The sequence below is a fragment of the Mixophyes fleayi genome, chromosome 1 (genome assembly GCF_038048845.1).
Source record: "Mixophyes fleayi isolate aMixFle1 chromosome 1, aMixFle1.hap1, whole genome shotgun sequence".
NCBI classification, from domain to species: Eukaryota; Metazoa; Chordata; class Amphibia; order Anura; family Limnodynastidae; genus Mixophyes; species Mixophyes fleayi.
Window position 1 is genome coordinate 383339284 of NC_134402.1, and position 20308 is coordinate 383359591.

The 20308-nt window shown below is 39.0% G+C and overlaps 1 protein-coding gene across 4 annotated transcripts in view; it reads right to left on the reverse strand.

The window, feature by feature from the left end:
* ARHGEF28 (Rho guanine nucleotide exchange factor 28) overlaps positions 1–20308 on the reverse strand; it is a 172731-nt gene that overhangs the window by 15511 nt on the left and 136912 nt on the right. For all 4 annotated transcript variants that reach the window (XM_075179790.1, XM_075179798.1, XM_075179816.1 and 1 more), the window contains 9 exons: positions 20096–20217; positions 19644–19784; positions 15394–15641; positions 13170–13292; positions 9896–10013; positions 5858–6112; positions 3593–3669; positions 1272–1450; positions 419–510 (listed from right to left, as the gene is read on the reverse strand). In XM_075179790.1, coding sequence (XP_075035891.1) covers positions 419–510; positions 1272–1450; positions 3593–3669; positions 5858–6112; positions 9896–10013; positions 13170–13292; positions 15394–15641; positions 19644–19784; positions 20096–20217 — 1355 coding nt within the window. The remainder of the gene's footprint in view (positions 1–418; positions 511–1271; positions 1451–3592; positions 3670–5857; positions 6113–9895; positions 10014–13169; positions 13293–15393; positions 15642–19643; positions 19785–20095; positions 20218–20308) is intronic.

Consider the following 20308-nt stretch of genomic DNA (forward strand, 5'->3'; position numbering starts at 1 on the left):
AATTAGGTATTTTAATACAATGCACACTAAAACTTGCTTTGTAGTAATAACTTGTGTGAATATCGCTGGGTTTTGAATCATCAGCCATGAAAGCCTTAACTATAAAAACACATATTACAAGTTAGTAACGTAACTTATTTGCATACCGAGCAATATTTCAAATGTCCAAAGTAGGAAACCAGATCAGTTATAAGACACATTTATCTTTATGTTATTTTTTTTCTAGACATTCAGCTTTATCAGAAATAAGCACACTGGAGACTACTGCAAATTTTGAAGCCAAAAAGATACTTTTTCGTTCCCTCCTATCCAAAAAGGAAAGAGGGGGATTTGGATCCAGAAGTCGGACAACCGACATGTATGTAGTTAGACAATGCTCACTCATGATTAATAAGCACTAGGACTCTTGTATACAAACCTTGATATTTTTGGGTTTTTGCTACTTGTGCTTCAGCAACCCGCTTATCTTCATCAGATTCACAGGTCTTTCCTTCTTCTTCTTCCGGACAACTTTGAAATAGTAAGAGTTAAAAGAAAAAGATTTATAAGAGCAACTATAAAAGACAATAAGAAAACAATATGTAATCCCACTGGCTGACAAATGGATCTCTCTATTACTGTGAATTTTAAAACAAAACTATCTTCTAACAAACAAGCACCCTAATTTGATGCTACTCTGTTTATTTTATTGTTTATGTATCAATAAACATCAATGTTTTTTTTGTTTTTTTAAATGGAAGTTGGTAAACAAGCCCAGCTCCCAAATACACACACAAATATGGGGTTATTTAGTTGAATGCATGTGAACTAAAAGGTGCATTTTTCGTGTTATAATACCATAAAATGCTATGCTATTCCTATAATAGGGTTGCTTCTAATTATTAGAGAGGGAACCCCCCCTAACCTTAAGCACTCTTTCAGCACGGTGGCTCAGTGGTTACAGTGCTGGGGTCATGAGTTTGATTCCCGACCTTATCTGTGAGGACTTTGTATGTTCTCCCTGTGTTTGCGTAGTTTTTCCCCCAGGTGCTCCGGTTTCCTCCCACACTCCAAAAACAATGTAGGTTAATTGGCTGCTGACAAAAGTTTGTGTGTGTGTCTGTGTTATTTCGTGTATTTGTGTGTGTGAATTTAGACTTCAAGCTCCAATTCGGAATAAGTTGCTTCTTCAGAGATTTACATGAACAGTGTCAGTGGCATCTGTCTTCCATCCATGTCATCCTCGGAAATCCCAGGGAGTAAAGCACTGACATTAGGAATGATGTTGTTACCTCTGTACAGCGTCCTGTATCTGCCTCATCCAAGAGTTACGTTCTTCTTTGGAACTCGTGTGAATTTCATACATTTCGGGCCCAGCAGATGATGCACTTATTAAAAACATCCCACGTTCCTCATTGGCCACTTCTCGCACTATCAGTTTTTGGAGAGGAATGACTGGCGGTTTCTGATCCTGTATTAAAGATTAAAAATAAACCACATTTACTAAGCAATACAAATATCACACTTTCATTTAAAAGATCATAGAGTATTCAAGAATGAATATATCAAATATAACTGTCTGACCTGGGACCACCATCAATGTAGCAGTTGTACCTTTAGTATCTACAAAACATCCTTAAACTTATTTTGTAAAAGGGTATGGAGGGCAGTCATTGGGGGTCATCAAATGTAAAACTAATGCAGAGAACAGCTACAAACTGGAAGCAGCATGACCCTCCCTTATTCCCTGACTTAAAAAAAAATCCTCCATATGAGTGTATGGAGAACATTACATAATATTTACATCATAAGCAAACCAAATTTATGGGCCCCTTGGTACTTGACGCACCTGCCTCCCTTCAAGGGCGCCAACCCCTCTTTGACCTGCAAAGTTTAAAAATATCTACCATACATACTTGTGGATGCTTCTGGGTCCCTTGCAAACCCAGCTGGAATGAGCCTCAAAATTGTATAAAATATGTTTGCTATATTATGGTTATTTATATATTCTGTCAATAGTGGAGTTCATTTATTGATAGATTAGTTTATGAAGATTACTTTTAATATGTACCTGTCCCCTCCCCCTACCCCCTTTGTTTTAATTCTTCCCTTCCCCATTACGATTTTGAAAAACAATGAAGAAATAATTCTGCTTCATATTGAAATATGTATATTGCATATATTTATAAATACAAAGTTTAAAAAACAACTGCAAATATAAGAACAAGAATATCACCAGTAAGGCTAGGTACACACTGAAGAATGTTTTGATCAATGTGTTATCGTCAACAATTGTACCTATGATTGAAGGTTGGATTGGTCGGTCGATTCATGTGTCCACATTATAAACAATTTTTGGAAGACCAACCCCACGGCCACCGATTTTTCATACACTGGTATACACTTGCATACAGCAGCACATAACTGACATACGGAGTGGGTAAAAGAGGTTTACTATTGATCCTCCATTAAGAGCATATTATTCCCATTTGCCTGACGTTCTGACACCTCACCACATGGGAGAGATAGAGATATCTTAAATTTACATCCACACGCCCAGAAAGGATTCGCTGTTTGAGGAACTATCGGCAGTTGGTCGAGAAATTGGTTGTGATTTTCTCCACACTGCAGGATTGGAAGGCGGTTGGAACGAGATATATAGTTCTGCTGACCAATCAAGTGAAATGACGATCGGTACTTTGAAAACAATCTACCTAGCTTAAGATACACTAATAGCTATACAAATAGCTTTTTACAGTGCAAGGGCCATGTGAGTATCTGCATTAGCATTATAGCCAACTGTCAGGCTATTATGAATCAAAGAAAACACCACTGAGACAGAGCAGAAGGAATGTAACTTGAGACAAGTCAAATGCACAGATCATAACCATGCCCAGGTGGATTCGATTGCTAGTATTTCTTCCTAATGTGAGCAGCCAGGTAACGCTGCATTAACACCGGAATTCTTATGTCTATGTAAATATTCCTCTCTGTCCCCTAATGATTCGTTCAGCTAACCTACAGATGGTTTCCAGAAGATATGTTGTATACTATACCAAAATCTGTCTGATGTATTGTGTTTCTATCAATCTGGTACTTTGTATTTATATGGCAAATTCTATTAGTATGTGAAATAGCTATTTTTGCCAGTTAAGATTTCGTTATAAAGTATTTATTACTTTTAATATTTTCCCGCTAATATTAAAACATTTAAATTTTTGCGAACCCATCATGTTTATTAAATGTTTATATCTAATTATTAAATTATATTTTTTAATAAAGTTCTATTGCGCCTCACAAAGAACTCTAGCAGATATTGTTTGTTGTTGTTGCAATGTAAGTGCTTACGAATCGCGTGCAACCACTATGGGAGGCCACTAATGGAAGGTTATATTTTACAATATAATCTATGTATTTTTTTCATTAGAAACAGAATTGACTGCAAAGCCAGTTACAAGGAGACAAAGTTCTCTTGTTGTGCTGTAACGAGTCTGGGTTTGGTACAGTATTTGCAGCTGGCAGTACATCCTCTTTTCACACGCTGGCTCTAACCAGATCATCGCTTAAATTTATAAGAACAGTTTATTCCAAGACATTCGAGTTACAAACTTACCACGGCAGCAAATATATACTTTTGATCCTTTTCTTGAAGAAACAGCAACACGTCGGTTAATAGAAGCGCTTGGATATCTTCAAGGGGGGAGAAAAATGTAAAAAAAGTTTCTTCATTTCACTTTATAAATCTTTTCTCTGGATCTAACTTTTACATGTGGCAACGTTTTTATTTCTAAACAAATATTAATTTAGTGTGAATGTTAATCATGAAGACAAGAGACAGCGTTCCCAAAAACAGTACAAGTGTGAGGGCTGCACTGTTCGTTCTCAGTCACTATTGCCCCTAAAGTATGAAATCCGGTGCAACGCGTTTCATGTTTATGTCATTCCTGCATGAGCCAGAATCATTCATCAGAACTGTAGGTTCTCAGTCCCAGAGCACAAATGGCACAAAGCCAGCAATATATTTAGCATCCAACAGTACAAATTATTACAAGAGTGTGATCTAGAGAATTGTAGTGCCAGACTTTTAAAAAATGTCCTACTTGTCTCCCAGATTTTAGAATAAAATATTCCTATCATAAAATATAAATATTGCCCGCTTGTGACATTTTGGGCTTGCCAAGAATAGTTGTTATTCCAAATCAATACTCCTACACTACATCCCATCCATCATTGCGGTGAACAGTTATTATAGTATATTTGCTAAAAGAAATGGGAAGTCAATCATTTCATACAATGATGACATCAACCGTTGAACTTAAGATAGACTTCTCCTCTATAAAAGCGGCCTTGCCCATCTTGATAGGCACTCCCAGTTTTGGCTGGTCAACCAGTATGTTTCTTAAAGTTGAAACTCTGATGAAAGGGCAACTGTAGGTGAGGGTCAGTCAGTAGGGTTAGGAGGCATCATCCAACTGTATAATTAGACCCCACAGTGAGTTCCAAATCACGCCATCATCCCTGGTATGCTGCATGTTCTCCAATTGCCGCTATCTAGGCTGCTTTACAAAATTATAAACTGTCCAATGTTCAAGCCTGTATGTCTAGGGGCAAACCAGATTTTCTATTGTTATTGGAAGAAGATTTGGAACCAATTTACATTCCTCACAGAAGAAGGAATCCTTCTATTGACAGCCTCCAGGTAAGTGCTGTGTGGTGGGCAGGGGGGGGTGTAAATATGGAATCAGTGTAAATTAAAAATGGAAACATGGAGGTGTGTGGAGGAATGACGAGGGGGGATACAAAACACAAAGGAATTAAAAATAGACGGGAGCATGAAAACGGGGATGGAAGGAGACTATGAAAAAGGGAAGAAGAAAAATCAGGCATGGAAAGTGACCGACAGCATCTATGAGGGAGAGAAAGTCAGAATTAATGGGTTAATCAAGGTGACAGCATGAATGTGTCAGGAACTTATCCAAGTGGCTGCACTACCAGCCAGGACTTAAGTGCCCCTCTGGGTGCTCTATCACCTGGGCCACGCATTAGCGGCTGCATGGACGATTCAGAACCAATATGCAGACACATGACCACGTGCACTTTCCTGATTGGTGCTTTGCACCTCTGTAACAGGGACTTGTCCTTTCAGTCACTGTGTTTCAGCAACCAACAAAGCGTACTTGGAATTGCTGGTAGATATTGGGCATTAATATGTCTGGCATTGCTGCTACATCCTGCGAAAATGTGCTCGACACTGATAGCACATGATGGACAACCCAACCCCTATTTTTTTTTTCTTACACAACTGCTGGCTCCTAACCTTGGCTCCTGGAAATTACTCTGTAACATGTTGAAGTCTGTCCAGCCTGGCTTTAAAAGTGAAACTGACAGAAACTGGTCTCCTGACGTTCTGCACAATCTCCCTCCTGCAATATGTACAGCCGATTGGTTTTTTTAATGAACACATTAAACATAATTAAGCCAGATTTTTCTTTTCACATACAGCTTTCTTCATGGACAATAGTCAGTGAAGCCACCACGTCTCAGTGGCTTAATCTAATGAATGTTTCCCTCAGAAAGTAAATGTTATATGGACAGATGGACTGATTGAGCTCATGCCAACTACCTTTGAATTAGTCTATATTTGTAATTTTTTTGTTTAGTGACAATGAATGTGTGGTGTGCAGGCAGTGTGTATGTTTTCTGGCACCTCCATTGTTACCTTATAAAAGCAAAATATTACATCTCAAATAAGAATGTTGGGCTTTAGGTGATCTCTAGTCTGACCTCCAGATTCTATTAGTTTTGGAAGGGAAGAATGTAATGGAACAAATAATATTTCCCAATATCAATGTAAAATGATAACTATTGATCTGATTACCTTTAAATCTCCCAGTGGCAGTTTTCCACAGGATGACCCCTCCATGTAGCAGCACCTGGTCCTTGCTCCTTAGATCCTGCTTTGTAAAGACCCGGCCGTTCTTCATTTTTGTCAACGTCTTATTTTCAATCTTGTTTACAAACTCTTCCAGCTTTTGTTTTCTTTCAAATTCCCTGACTCTTAAATCTACAGCAGCAATCATGTCCTTAATTAGGCAGAGGGATCGGCATAGGTCCTTGTGTTCCTCAGTCGCCTCTAAAAACGTGGCATGAGCAGGGTTAAGAGATGTAGTATATAACACACATGCAGCACCAACAACTGAGTAACCCAATGCTAGAATAAGTCATATCCACAATGTCCAGTAATCCAATATAGATAACACTGGTACAAAGCAGCCTAACCAATAAGTACAGCCCTATACATACAAGAACTGTGTTTGTGTGTCTGTTTATATACACCAATAAGCCACAACATTAAAACCACTGACAAGTGAAGTGAATAACATTATCTCATTACAACGGCACCTGTCAAGAGGTGGATATATTAGGCAGCAAGTGAACAGTCAGTTCTTGACATTGTTGTGTTGAAAGCAGGAAAAATGTGCAAGTGTAAGGATCTGAGAGACTCTGGCAATGGCCAAATTATGATGGCTAGACACCTGGGTCAGAGCATCTCCAAACGACCGGTCTTGTGGGGTGGTCCCGGTATGCAATCGTTAATACTTACCAAAAGTGGTCCAAGGAAGGATAACGGTGAACCGGCAACAGGGTCATGGGCGCCCAAAGCTCATTCAGGGACTGAAAGCTAACTTGGCTGGTCCAATCCCACAGAAGAATCACTGTAGCACAACTTATTGCAGAAGTTAATGCCGGCTATGATAGAAAGGTGTCAGAACACACAGTGCATCACACTGCGACAGCAAACCGGTCAGAGTGCCCATGGTGATACCTGTCCACCACCGAAAGCTCTATAATGGGCACGTGAGTACCAGAACTGGATCATGGAAAAGGAAGTTGGCCTGGTCTGAAAAACCACGTCATCTTTTACATCACGTGTGCAGCTGGGTGCATGTGTGTCATTTACCTGGGGAAGAGATGGCACCAGGATGCACTATCGGAAGAAGGCAAGTCAGCAGAGGCAGTGTGATACTTTGGACAATGTTCTACTAGGAAACCTTGGGTCCTGGTGTTCATTTGAATGATACTTTGACACGTATCACCTACCTAAACATTGCTGCAGTTCACCCCTTCACGGCACCGCTACAGCCCTACGACACTGTTCAGGAATGTGTTGACAAGTCAGAGCCATGGAGGCCCCACCTGGCAACTTACAGGACCTGCTGGTAACGTCTTAGTGCCAGATACCACCGGACACTTTCAGAGGGAGTCCATGCCTCGAAGGGTCAGAGCTGTTTTGGGTCACAAGGGGAATCTACACAATATTAGGTGGGTGGTTTGAAAGTTGCGGCTGATCGGTGTATATGTTTCCACATGTGTGAAATTATACTAATATAGATATCTATCTATATATAGATATAGATATAGATATATCTATATAGATATATATCTATATAGATATATATATATATATATATATATATATATATATTAGACACACGCACACATACATTACATATACACACACATAAATACATATATGCACATACATACACAAGTACATATATACAAACACTATATTTATTATTATCTCTGCAGTATAGAACTGATAAGATGTTAAAAGGCATGTGTTATACACTTCTGACATGGTCTATAATTATTATTATTATCGTAGATTTGTAAGGTGCCACAGTGCTCTGCTGTACAGTAGAGGAGACAGAACTTACATAAAACAAGGCAGACAAAATAAATGCAGACATGAAAACAAAGGGTATGAAGGACCCTGATTACATTCTAAGTGGAAGAGGACAAAACTGCAACAAAAGGAGAGAATGTGGCTTAGAGTGGAGATTGGGACAGCTGTGAGGGTGTATTAGTGTGAGTAGTATCATCAGGGATAAGATAAGCTTTAAAAAAAAAAAAAAGAGGTTTTTAGAAAGCGTATAAAGATTTGAAGGATGTGGGAAAGCCTGATTGGGCGTAGTAGAGAATTCCATAAGTTGGGAGCAGCACGAAAGAAGTCCTGTAGGCACGACTAAGAAGTGGTTACCAGAGACAAGACAAGGCGCAGGTCAGAGGTAGATCTAAGAGAACGGGACATTTTTTTTTATATGAGATTTGAGATGTATATAAGGGTGATGTCAGAGGCGGAGGTAGCGAGCTGTAGGCCCCGATGCAGGGAGGCGAGATGAGAGAACTGGGGCCCCCGACCCTCTGCATCTACCATGCAGCGGGCTCAATTATCTCCATGGGCCTCAATGTACCACGCCTGCTGCGCCAATGGTAGTTCTGCCACTGGGTGGTGTTGTTGTTGGACTTTGAAGGTAAAGGTGAGTAAGTTGAATTGATTCTGGAGAACACAGGGAGCCAGTGTAGGGATTTGCAAAGTGGTGCAGCAGATGTGGAGCGGTGAGAGAGGAAGATCAGTCTTGCAGTAGCATTTAGGATGTATTGAAGTGTGGATATATGGGTGTCAGAAATGCCAGATAGCAGGAGGCTGCAATAGTCAAGACGGGAGATGATGAGAGAATGGATAAGAGTTTTTGTAGCATGTTGAGTAAGAAAAGTGCGTATTCTGGCAATGTTTTTAAGGTGGAATCGAAAGACTGTGAGAGAGTCTGGATGTGAGGAATAAAGCATAGGGCAGAGTCAAGTGTGACACCAATGCAGGGAAACTGAGGAAATTAATATAACAATTTAACAAACTAAGATAACATACTATATCACAGATTAGCATATTTTGGGAGAACTGAAAACTGTGCCATTGTGATAAGGAAGAATCATTGTAGTGAAAATACTGTGTAGTAGATATCAGATATTAATATACTCTTATAGAGATTACTAAATAGTCCAGTACATCATTAACAAATGCAGTGTAACTACTGTGACCAATAAGACTTAAAGTAATAACTGCATTTATCCATACACATCCAAATATAGCGATCTTATTCATATAGTTATACTGATAACAACTTGCCAGCACATCTAATGAATACATGCAAGCAAAATGGCTTTTTTGTAAAGAGCCCCATTATAAAGATTGTGCTAATCTATTTTGCAGTTTGCATGTTATTTTAGAGGTCCTGACTAAACCCTTTTTCCGGTATGCACCCCCCTCTTCTTCACCCACCTAATTATGTTTCTCATTATAATACAATACACAGGGTGTTCCATAAGTGTGGAAACATCCTTTTGAAACAGAAATGAGTAAGGAAATATTAATCCAGTGTCTACACATATGATCTGAGTGTGAACAGTATGGTGGATATCTTGAAGCCGGGCATCTTAGATGTAATTCTAATTTTAAATTTTTATTAAAAGGTTGTTTCCACACTTCTGGACCACCCTGTATAAATAATCAACCATTATCAAGATAATGGCAGCTCATAGGGCTGGTGGATATACAAACAAGGTAGAAGCCTTGACCATGCTGCTGGCTTTATTATCAACAGAACCATTACATATAACTAATAGTTGTTCACCTATCAGACGTATAGTCTAGTTGCAGCAATGTAAGCATACATGTACAATTACTATATTTAAATGTGCTAATATTTGTATTACATTACTGTACATATATACCCTTGTAACATATCTATTTGTAAAAAAAATGTACCACAGTAAAGAATATTAATACAGTCAAGGCCTAGGGTAGAAAGACGTCCCCTTTAATGCAGGTAACATTTTCTAAGAACAGCATGTAAGTGCACCTGTTTACACATAGCGGAGGCAGCCATTTTGTGGTCCGAACCATTAATCCTACAAACGCATCTTATCAATTCACTATGAACTGGTGACATCACTGAGACACGGCCAGCATGAATATGGCAGTCTTCACAGTGTGCAGGCGATGGGTGCACTTTAATAACAGTGAAGGATAGCAAGAAGTTGCTTTTGGAGAAGTGAAGCCTGTGATACTGACCGGGTGTGTAGCGCAGTATCCTCTCCACAAGCACCGGGTACTTGGTGATGCGTTGCGTTACAAGGAGGATGCATTCAGGGATACCTCGCCGTCGAGCCTGTAGATTACTGTTTGTCACCTGTAAAAACAATATATATTTACTTAAGTCTTTAGACCACTGTTTACTTGTGAGTTTGATTTCTCAATAATATACAACAAAGCACTATAAGAGATATAATACAATTTCTTTTTACTGCACTTAAGTATGAAATATCCATGTTTACTCTGCAGAGACACATTCAATAGGGATATAGTGACATTTTGTTATTATTTCTATATGAATGATATCTTATTGGCAGATTTCATTAAAAAAAAATTACCACTTAGCTCTATCCTACAGCATTTATTCTGGATGACAAAGAAATTGTCATTCACACAAATGGCCACAGTGAGGAGCTGTGGTATAAGAAATATCAACCTGCCACCTGTTATCTTATTTTTATTTATTTAGCCAATACCAACCAAATCAAGCTTTTGTGGACACCCACTGTGCAAATAAGCTACTTTCTTTGATTTGATTATTCCAATGCTGATGGCTGCAACTCACTTAGTCAGCTGCATCCAGTATTTGGCTATCAATTTTCTGGCTTGAAAAAAAAAACATCCTCTGAATTAATGTTCTAAGACATTTTTGCTTAGCTCATCCTCAAGATACCCTATGGCAGAGGTGCTCAAACTCAGTCCACAAGAACTGCCAACAGTTCATGTTTTTAGGATTTCTTTAAACATTACCAGGGGAGTTAATATTTTTCTGGGTCAAGTTTTGAAACAACCTTCTTTTATTAGTTGATTTTTATTAGCCTAATCCTGTACTATGGAAGATGTAAAAGAAATCAACTGGAGTGAAAAGACTGGCATATATTTTAATACCAGAGGTGAGTACAGTAGAATTCAGGGATGCGGTACCTTTTTCCGGCTGAAAGAATGCAGACAGCATTTACACTGATAACAAAAATCAGATTACTGAGAGACCGACATACACGAAATACAGACTTACCCTAAAGATGGCTCATGTTAATTGTGACTACACAAAAGCCGGCTGTGAAATTGTCAGTTAAAATGGCCACACTGAGATTGCCGGATTTAAGGGGGCAATGGCAGGACCCAGTGCGTCTATGATGTAGCGCTAGGGTTAGGGTTACGATTAGGGTTAGGATTTCCACATTCTAGAAGCGCTGGGTCCTGCCATTGCCCCCTTAAATCCGGCACTCTCAGTACGGCTATTTTAACAGACGAGAATCCCAGAGCCGGCTTCTTGTGTAGTCGCAATTAACATGAGCCGTCTTTAGGGTAAATCTGTATTTCATGTATGTCAGTCTTGCAGTAATCTGCTTTTTGTTATCGGTTTAATTGTTGTCAGCCGATATAATCACTACCACTGGTATCCTCTAACTACAAGTGTTTTATCCAAGTATGCCTCACATTCGTCATAGACACACATAAGTAACAGTGTTTAAGTAAACTGAAAGCTCAGATGAATGTGTTCTCGATAAGTATCATTTGGAGTCAAATTGCTGAGCTTTCTTTAGGATATTCTAAGTCATTTTAAGATTAACATGAGAGGAGGAAGTAATTATATAAAGAATAGGTGGATCAGTTCGTCCAGTCTGATCTCAGTTTTCCAAGTAGAATGATCTGGTTTACAGAACAAACAACTTATGAGTTTGGTGACAGATGCTTTTTTGTAAGGTGTCTGAACAGATTGCCAGTTGGATAATAAGTAGTATATAGGTCATCAATATATACTACCACAGTCTCCTTACAGCCTGGAAAAAACCCTATAATAATAAGTTTACCCATCAGCATCCAGGAGAAGGGAATCTGGTCCACACGTTCCACACAGAAGATACAGAAAAATAATTTCAGGCAATTAAGGAACTTTGAACAAAGTCAGAAGGATTATTGCCCTCTGCTTTCTTGAGAACAACAGATCGCACCATGTTACAGTGCAGACAGTGTTCCAAGAAGCCTGTGTGATAAATCTGGAAACAGAATTTCAATGTCCATCATGTAAAGGACTGCGGTATATCATGCAATATAGTAGTGAAAGTAGGGCACAGTCAGCTTTATCTGTTGAAGGAGCCGATACTGTAGCAGGATCTTACAGCCAGCACTTAGCTGTTTCCGCAGTGTCGATTTTCCAAGCCATATTTGCAAACCTAACAGCACTGGGCCAAATCTCTAATTCCTGGTTATTATACAGCTTTTGAAGACGATCACTGACACTTACAAGTGGCTTCAGGGCAAGGCAAGTTTATAAAACAATAGTACCAGGATGGAGTTACTGCCGGCATGTACCTTTAAATCCAAGGCAAAGCCAAGTCCCACCACGCTGCTTTTTAATCAAATATTCTTTTATAAACCATAGGGTGTTGTGAAGAATTGTCTCAAATTAATTCCAAACTAAAACGGTCAGGGATTATATATTTATATACTGAAAACTAGGCTAGTAGTACATGTTAAGCACAATTTCTAAAAAAAACAAAAAAAAAACAAGATAACCAAAACTTTTTGAATCTTTTTATACTGCTGAGATGAAAAGGTAGAATTGTACTGTATGACTTGTCCAAGGACGGAAGAGACAAAACGAACTGGTGTATGTAACACATGGTATTTGTTACGCTGTTACAAGACTTTCTTATTTTTAATGTATTTTTTCTTTATTAAGTTTTAAAGACATCAATAATAATTGTACCACAATAACAGACAAAGTTGGTCAATTATCAAGGTAAAATACATTATGGCTTAATGAGATAATCAAATATATAATTTTATGATTTCAATATGAAGAAGAAAGAAGGAAGAGAATAGAGAAAGAAGGTAAGGGTAGAGGGAGGTGTTTCCTGGAATAATCAGAAGGTTACTATAACATCACTCTGGTGTTTCTGAAAACTGGTTTGTATAGAGATATTAAAGGTGTAGTTTAAGAGTCCCCATGAAGATGTATTTGCTGGATAGATAGGGATGTGAATTTTTCAATCATGAAATTCGAGCCAGGGACACCAAATGGCTAAATATTTTTTGCCTGCAATAATAAATTATTTGTCATTTCTTAAAGCTGTGAGGCCTCCTAATATTTTTACATTGTCCACGATGCAGGGGAACCAAGAGGAGTAACCCAGGCAAAATCCTCGTACAACCATGTGGGTCTGTGGACTGAGTTCTGTGTGTGTTACAGGCTATGTGATGCACCTGACAGTCTTATATGTGTAATAAGTGTGAAAATAAAACTTACTTTTATGAAGTTTTGGAACTTCTTGTTCTGCTGCAGCTCTTTAAACAAGTTCACAGCCTCAATGTGGTGGCTGCAGAATTCCCCATAAATCCGCTTCATTTTATCTGCATTCTCTGCTGAAAACTACATGAGAAACAAAAGCATGTAAGTCTCACCGGCATGTAAGCAAGTCTCACCGGCATGTAAGCAAGTCTCACCGGCATGTAAGCAAGTCTCACCGGCATGTAAGCAAGTCTCACCGGCATGCAAGTCTCACCGGCATGCAAGTCTCACCGGCATGCAAGTCTCACCGGCATGCAAGTCTCACCGGCATGTAATGAGCACACAAAAAACGAAAAACAATGGAGGTTCCGCATAAGAAAAGATTGAGAGAAGAAACAGCCCCGGTCCCAGCCAGACAAGGGGAGGAATCTTAGGTTGACAGACAGGGTGCACAGCCAGTTAGGGCAGAGATGTTAATCTGCTTTTTCTCCCAATGGGCCTGGCAGGCTTCCTGCTCCTCCCCTCTCATTCTCCCTGCTCCTCAGCTCTGTGAGGGCTGGATCATCCTCCACCACTAAGCACATGTGGGGCTGGTGCAAGTGCCTCATGTGTGCAGAAACCATGCAGCAGGCATGCACAGGAGACTGCCTACAACAACAACCGTCTGCAGATCAACCTAGCAGATTAATGTGGTGATGGTTGGGTGTTAATATAATGCAGAAGGAAGGTATGTCAGGATCCACCTCCCCCTGCACAAAACTGGGAAGATATACCCTATTGCATGCATTTATTACTATTATTGCTGCAGTACCTGGTGTATATTTATTATATTGTAACCTAGTAAGTTTGTAAACATCCACCCATTTTCAGGCCAGCATACTTGTACAACATTGTGAAACAGGAAACCACGTGTAAATTAGTATCTGGACTACTAAGGAATGGTGGAAAGTATAATCTTGACCACTGCATTCTATTAACACATGGGTGTGTTAATAGAGAAACTGCCCCAATTATGAAACATATAAATATTTGGAAATTAAAGATTATTGCAAATTGTGTTTAAATTCAATTTTAGATAATGTATTACTTACTGTGGCTAGTGTTATCTCCTGATGTTAAACATTAATGTGTAATATCACTTTGTTGTAATGTATCCTGTCTGCAAGAAGGCGGTCTGAAGGGAGTGCTGAAACAAGTTGCTATGGGATAGGTCTAGTCACCACATGACTTAACTAAAAGTCCTAAATTAATATCCCAGCACTCATATAAATAAATTAATAAGAATAGTACAAGAATATTTGAAATAGATTACATTTTGTAGCAAATTATAAATTCTGTAGCAAAATATAAATGTTAATATTTTATATTTAGCAATGAGATAAAAGTTTGTAGGGCCCAGCACAACACACAAAATAACAACAACCTTGCTTCTATTTGTTACGTTAAAGACAGATGGATGAGTAATCAGTCATAACAACTCATAGTATCTATATTTTCTGTATATTCTTCCAAAACTAATAATATATAGGTGGTAACTTGAACCAGATCGTCAACTAGAAGTCACACACACACCCCCTCCCCCAAAATAGAAGGTATATTCAAGTCTCTTTAATGACCATATACAAGGTGGACTGGTAAGCAAGTATAATATTATACTGCATGCTCTCATGTCTTCAATGGATTCCCATTACCAGTCAAGAAGCAGAATTTAACATATGTGGATAACCCAATTACAATTTTCTCCAGTATGTGGATTTCAATGGTTTATGGTCTTATTCAAGTTACCAATTATTATGTTGAAAAATATGAAGAGCCTATAAATTATTATTTTTAGGTGCACTTTAGGTGCAGAATGGATAAGGTAGCAGACAATTAACCTACTAGTATGTTTTTGGAGAGTGGGAGGAAACCAGAGCACCCGGAGGAAACCCAAGCAAACATGAGAACATACAAACTCCACACAGATAAGGCCATGGTTGGGAATTGAACTCTTGACCCCAGTGCTGAGAGGCGGAAGTGCTAACCACTAAGCCACCATGCTGCCCCAACATGACAGCTTTAGTCCAATGTTACTTATAAGATGGATCGCTCAGTGACAGGGGACAGCATGTTATTGTCTGTGAATGGGGCTGGGCCATGAAAGTTGGGAGCACTACTGGTCAAACAGAGAACATTATATTTGGTTTCTTTTCATTTTTCTATATATCAGATTGTTTATGCAAAATGACACCACATCCAGTACCTGCTGCACAAGGACATCTCCAATTCTATTGATCACAAAGTTCCTGTCATTGCCTTCCCTGGACTCCTGCTTCCGCTCCCTCAGGTTGCAGAAGAAGGACTTATGGCTCTCCAGCAGCTCGTCCAGGCACGGGAAGATTTTGTCCACAGTGCTGTGGTCCAGCTGCAGCTCCTCCTTCATCCCTTTCCTGAATATCTCAGACATAATGGACAGGGTCTGGATGTGATGCAGTTCCGTCTGCATGAGTTCTGCAACAACAACAGGATAATACAACAATCCTAAAAATAAATGATGGCTTGTAAAGCTGATATATCTCATATTTACAGGCTAGGAGGAAGTCGGGTTGTTTATTCATTTAAGTCATACTTATTCTTATAAATGAATAAACCCTGTCTCAACCTAGTGTCCAAAGTTCTACGTCTTCAGTTGCAATATAGGAGGGAACTTAATTTCAGAATGTTAGGAGGACAATGTTCTAATCAGTTTTAGGAGATAGACATGTATATAAAATATTCTTTGAATTACTATTTATCCCTTGACACAAATTGCAATGAGATTAGTCTGTAGGTAATTATTAAGGACTGCAAAAAAAGGAACAGGATACATGAACTCATTACAGGTCATTTGCGGTATAATTATATTCAATTTGTTTTCACTAACCAATTTTTATTTTTAAACCTTCCTCCATATTCACACTAATATCATTTTTATTATGATTAAATTCAGAAAGACAATTAGATGAGTAGCTTAGCATACACATAAATCAGTGGATCATATAATTAAATCTGCTCCAGCATACAGACAATTATACTAATTCCATATTTCTAAGTACATTTTTCTTATAGACACCAAGCACAAAAAAAACTAAACAAACCAGGTATATGAGCTGAAGACTTGTTATCCAAAGCCTTACAGAAATAACAGCTGCTGCTCAGTAACTTCGTCATACACCCAGACATGACCAAGTGCTTTTTCTGCAAACACTGTGAGGAGCACTGCTAAATAATGGAATGACAAACGGAATGCCAGGGATTGCATGGGAGGATTTGTAGATGTAGGCTAGTAGATATTTTTTTATGTCCTAATAACAGGGAAAAAAACCTTGAGAACAAGCCACAAGCAGTAAAAGGGCCGCCAGTATTGCACCTCCCTCATGTTGGCATCCTCTCGCAGTAAATGTGCTTTACAGTATACCAAGGACCAAGGCGCCTCTTAGGAAGTACTGTACACCTTGGTTTGCAAATATGCAAGTATTTCCTTCAAAGTACAAAAAGGTTTACAGAGTAAGATGGCGGCGTTTGCAGAGGAGCAGAACGTTGTACCTGTCTGTGGAGAGAATTGGATAGAGAGACGGCAATGCAGGACATTTTGTAGAACACTCCATTGCAAATAATGAGCCTTCAATTTGTGGAGTGAGATTATTGAAGGTAAAAGTGTGAAGATGTCCCAGGCAGCTAGAATATGGCGCCTTTCAGTCAACCTTACAGCTGACTCTGGGTATGATCTAGAAACTCCCCTTTGGTTCAGTACTGACCTGTGTGAGTTTTTACATATGGATTCTCCATGACGACCCATTGAGACTCCTGTTGATGAGATTTGGTCCCCAACACCTTATCATCTATATACTACATTCTTTTTGGTGGCTTTGGCGACAATGACCTCTTGGGTTTGCACGCTGCTTGGGAAGCTGACTTAGGTCTAATCAGGACTAGGGTAGGATACTTGACCTATAAGGTCTCTGCATATGCAAAATTTTGGCAGATTCAGGTTTTTATCCTGCATAGCGCGTATCTCACTCCTCTCTAAATCTAGTGGGGGCCATGCAATGACCTGTCCCAAATGTGGGGGCCAGTGGGGCACCTTCTGGCATCTCCTATGTGATTGTCCCATGGTATCTGTATTTTGGAGCAAAGTCATGGACTGCATATTGAAACTCTAAGTGGGAGGTACTCCCTATTAGATTGTGTCTTTTTGGACTAGACCTGGCGGGCAGGATGCATAAACTTATTAGACAGTTACTATCCACTTTGTTCATGTTGGCTAAAGTCATTATTGCCAGGAGGTGGATGGCACCAGGGCGGCGGAGTCTTGGTGACTGGTATGATGTGGTTAATGACAGTTGTGGCCACAAAAGATTCATGTACACTAGTTGTAACATGTTAGATAAGTATGAGAAGATTTGCTATAAATGGTGAACATCGCCCTTTGTCCTGTGAGACTTAGATTGTTGGATGTGAATGGGGCTAAGCAGACACCCAGTCACTCTCTCTGTTTCAATTATTTGCATTTCTTTTGGCAATCTGCATACCTGATGCATTGCTTATAGTTTCATATTATGCTGTTAAGTTGTTGCTACCTCTGCAGCAATTTGCCTTTCTACACTATTTGTATGAGTGACATATGTTAATTGCCCCTGACTGGGTGTAATTTGGGTTTTTGCTGTTTTGGTGGGAGAAACATGTTCAGAAATACCAATAAAACATGAAAAGAAAAGTGTAAAGAGGGAGCATTCCTTGGGAGGAATGACCGTACTAAAGTACAGTAACAGTGCCCCCTCACACACAAGATTAATTCAAGTCATAAAGGAGGTTAAGGAGAATTTTAGGAGAAAAATGCAAATTTAATGTCATTAAGAAGGTGGTTCTGCACAATGCGTGTTTTCACAGCAGAAAAGCATCCAAATGTGCGCAGAGTGGAACATCTAGGCGATACACAGGTGCACGCTCCGTAATTGAAGTCCAGTGTCTTTCATAGGAGAAGAAGTTCAGCAAGTTTAAATTGAAACATCTTCTGAGAATGTAAGACTCCCTGGGAAACAGGGCCAGCACATCTTACAATCTAATGCTCCATTCCAGATGAAAGGAACGCCTGAACTTCACATCTACTATTGTAGTACATAACCTTTGCCACTCTATCCAAATGGCCTTCAGATCTGCCAAAGAAATAGCAGACATGCCAATGGCAATGAATTGTGTTTGACCTGCATAAAACCTATTCTATCAGGACTCAGGATTTCCCGTTTTAGTCTCTAGACGATCGAATGTAAAAGCAAAGAAACTCTGTAATCCTCTGTTTACATTCAGCCAATGGAAAGAAACCATTTGACAAAGAACTATAAACACTACTGGATGAAGTCTGAAAATGACTCTTTGAAGAACATAAACAGGAACAAACTGTGGACAGTGTGGAAAAATGGATTTCCTCAGCCATTCTACTACAAAAACAGGGCTCAAACACATTGCATCAATACGACTTGTAAACTTCATCTCTTTAAATAATAATTTCAATTTACAGTTATTTATCCAGTGTTTTCTGGAGTGAAACACAGAAGAAATTGAACACTAAATTTATACCAGCATAATTATAACTGTGTTAAAGTTTTGTTACATAAAGTCAAGGGGGTATATTTACTAAACTGTGGGTTTGAAAAAGTGTAGATGTTGCCTATAGCAACCAATCAGATTCTAGTAATTTATTTAGTACATTCTACAAAATGACAGCTAGAACCTGATTGTTTGCTATTGGCAACATCTACACTTTTTATAACCCGCAGTTTAGTAAATATACCGCAAGGAGTTTTCTTTCCTGTGCTTGATAGGTTTTGTCCACGCACATAAGAGATGAGGGACAGCAATGAAATGTTTGTGTTCCACTTTTGCTTCGCCCCTGTAGAATATCATTTCTCACTGCATTTGTAAATTCCCATTCTGCAGCATTTACAGTCTATGTAAATACGGATGGTCAATTCATTGTACTGTGTGGTGTGGTTATGGTAGGAACTGAAACATTTAAGTTCAAATACCACCAATGAAACGTGACATTTTGGGGTCAATGCGTAATGATAGGAAAATATCTCATGAATCAATTTTTCTAATTTGCTTTGATGACTCTCGACCTCCCCTACCCAATGAGAGTGGGGTCCCCCCTGCTAAAGTAGAACGTAGCACCAGGTTAGACTGGGGCAGTCACACTATAACAGAGATCCTCAGAGTGGGTCCCCCAGTCATAGTGATACCCAGCACCTGCCTGGTCAATGCGGCTGGAGTTTCTATGTGGGGGCAACAAAATAAAATATGACTCCATTCCAAGAATCCTATTTAATTACCCCAAAGTACACACAGGATATTTACCCCCGTATCACAAAATTCATATTTCTATAGGTTGTCGCTTGTTATCTTCCCATAATACTACGGCCTCCAAGCAGAACAGTAGAAACTTTTACCATACAGAATTTTTGTAAAACTACTTACCAAAAATAACATCTTGTCTCTTAATCACATCTTTTTCTTGCTTAATGCAGAACGACGACTCCACCACTAAGCTCCATGACTCAGCTTCAAACTCCAGGGTATCACTGCTGAAGTCACTGGACAGAGCTGCGTCTTCAACATCTATGTAAAATGATAATCGCAAGCAGTTACTCATTTTATATTCTGTCCTAATGTTCTAAGTATAAGCTCTAGATTATTTAATGCGCTGCTGCCTATGAAATATTACTAATAAATATATCTTATTTATGAGATAACATTTTACAAATATAAAATGTGGCGTTTTCTAAAATATGTTATCTAATGCTATAAAGCCAATAATAACATTGGAATCTCTGAAGGAGCCCAGAGATTGATCAGACAATGTGCAGCTATAGTAAGACAGCGAGCTATATTATACACTTCAATAATGCAGCACAGAGCTGTAATTAAACCTTCAATGGCGAAAGAGTCAATCGATGGAGGGGTTCCCGTAGTTTGTAACAGCTCTTCTGAATGTGACCTGGATCTAGAGCCACTTGTGTCCCCGTCAGATTCCAATGACTGGTCTGATCTCCTATACAATGAGGTGTAACATGGTCATTATTAATATTTCACAGTTCCCAGGGAATAAAGTACATTGTGCAGTCCTAGATTAAATCAACATA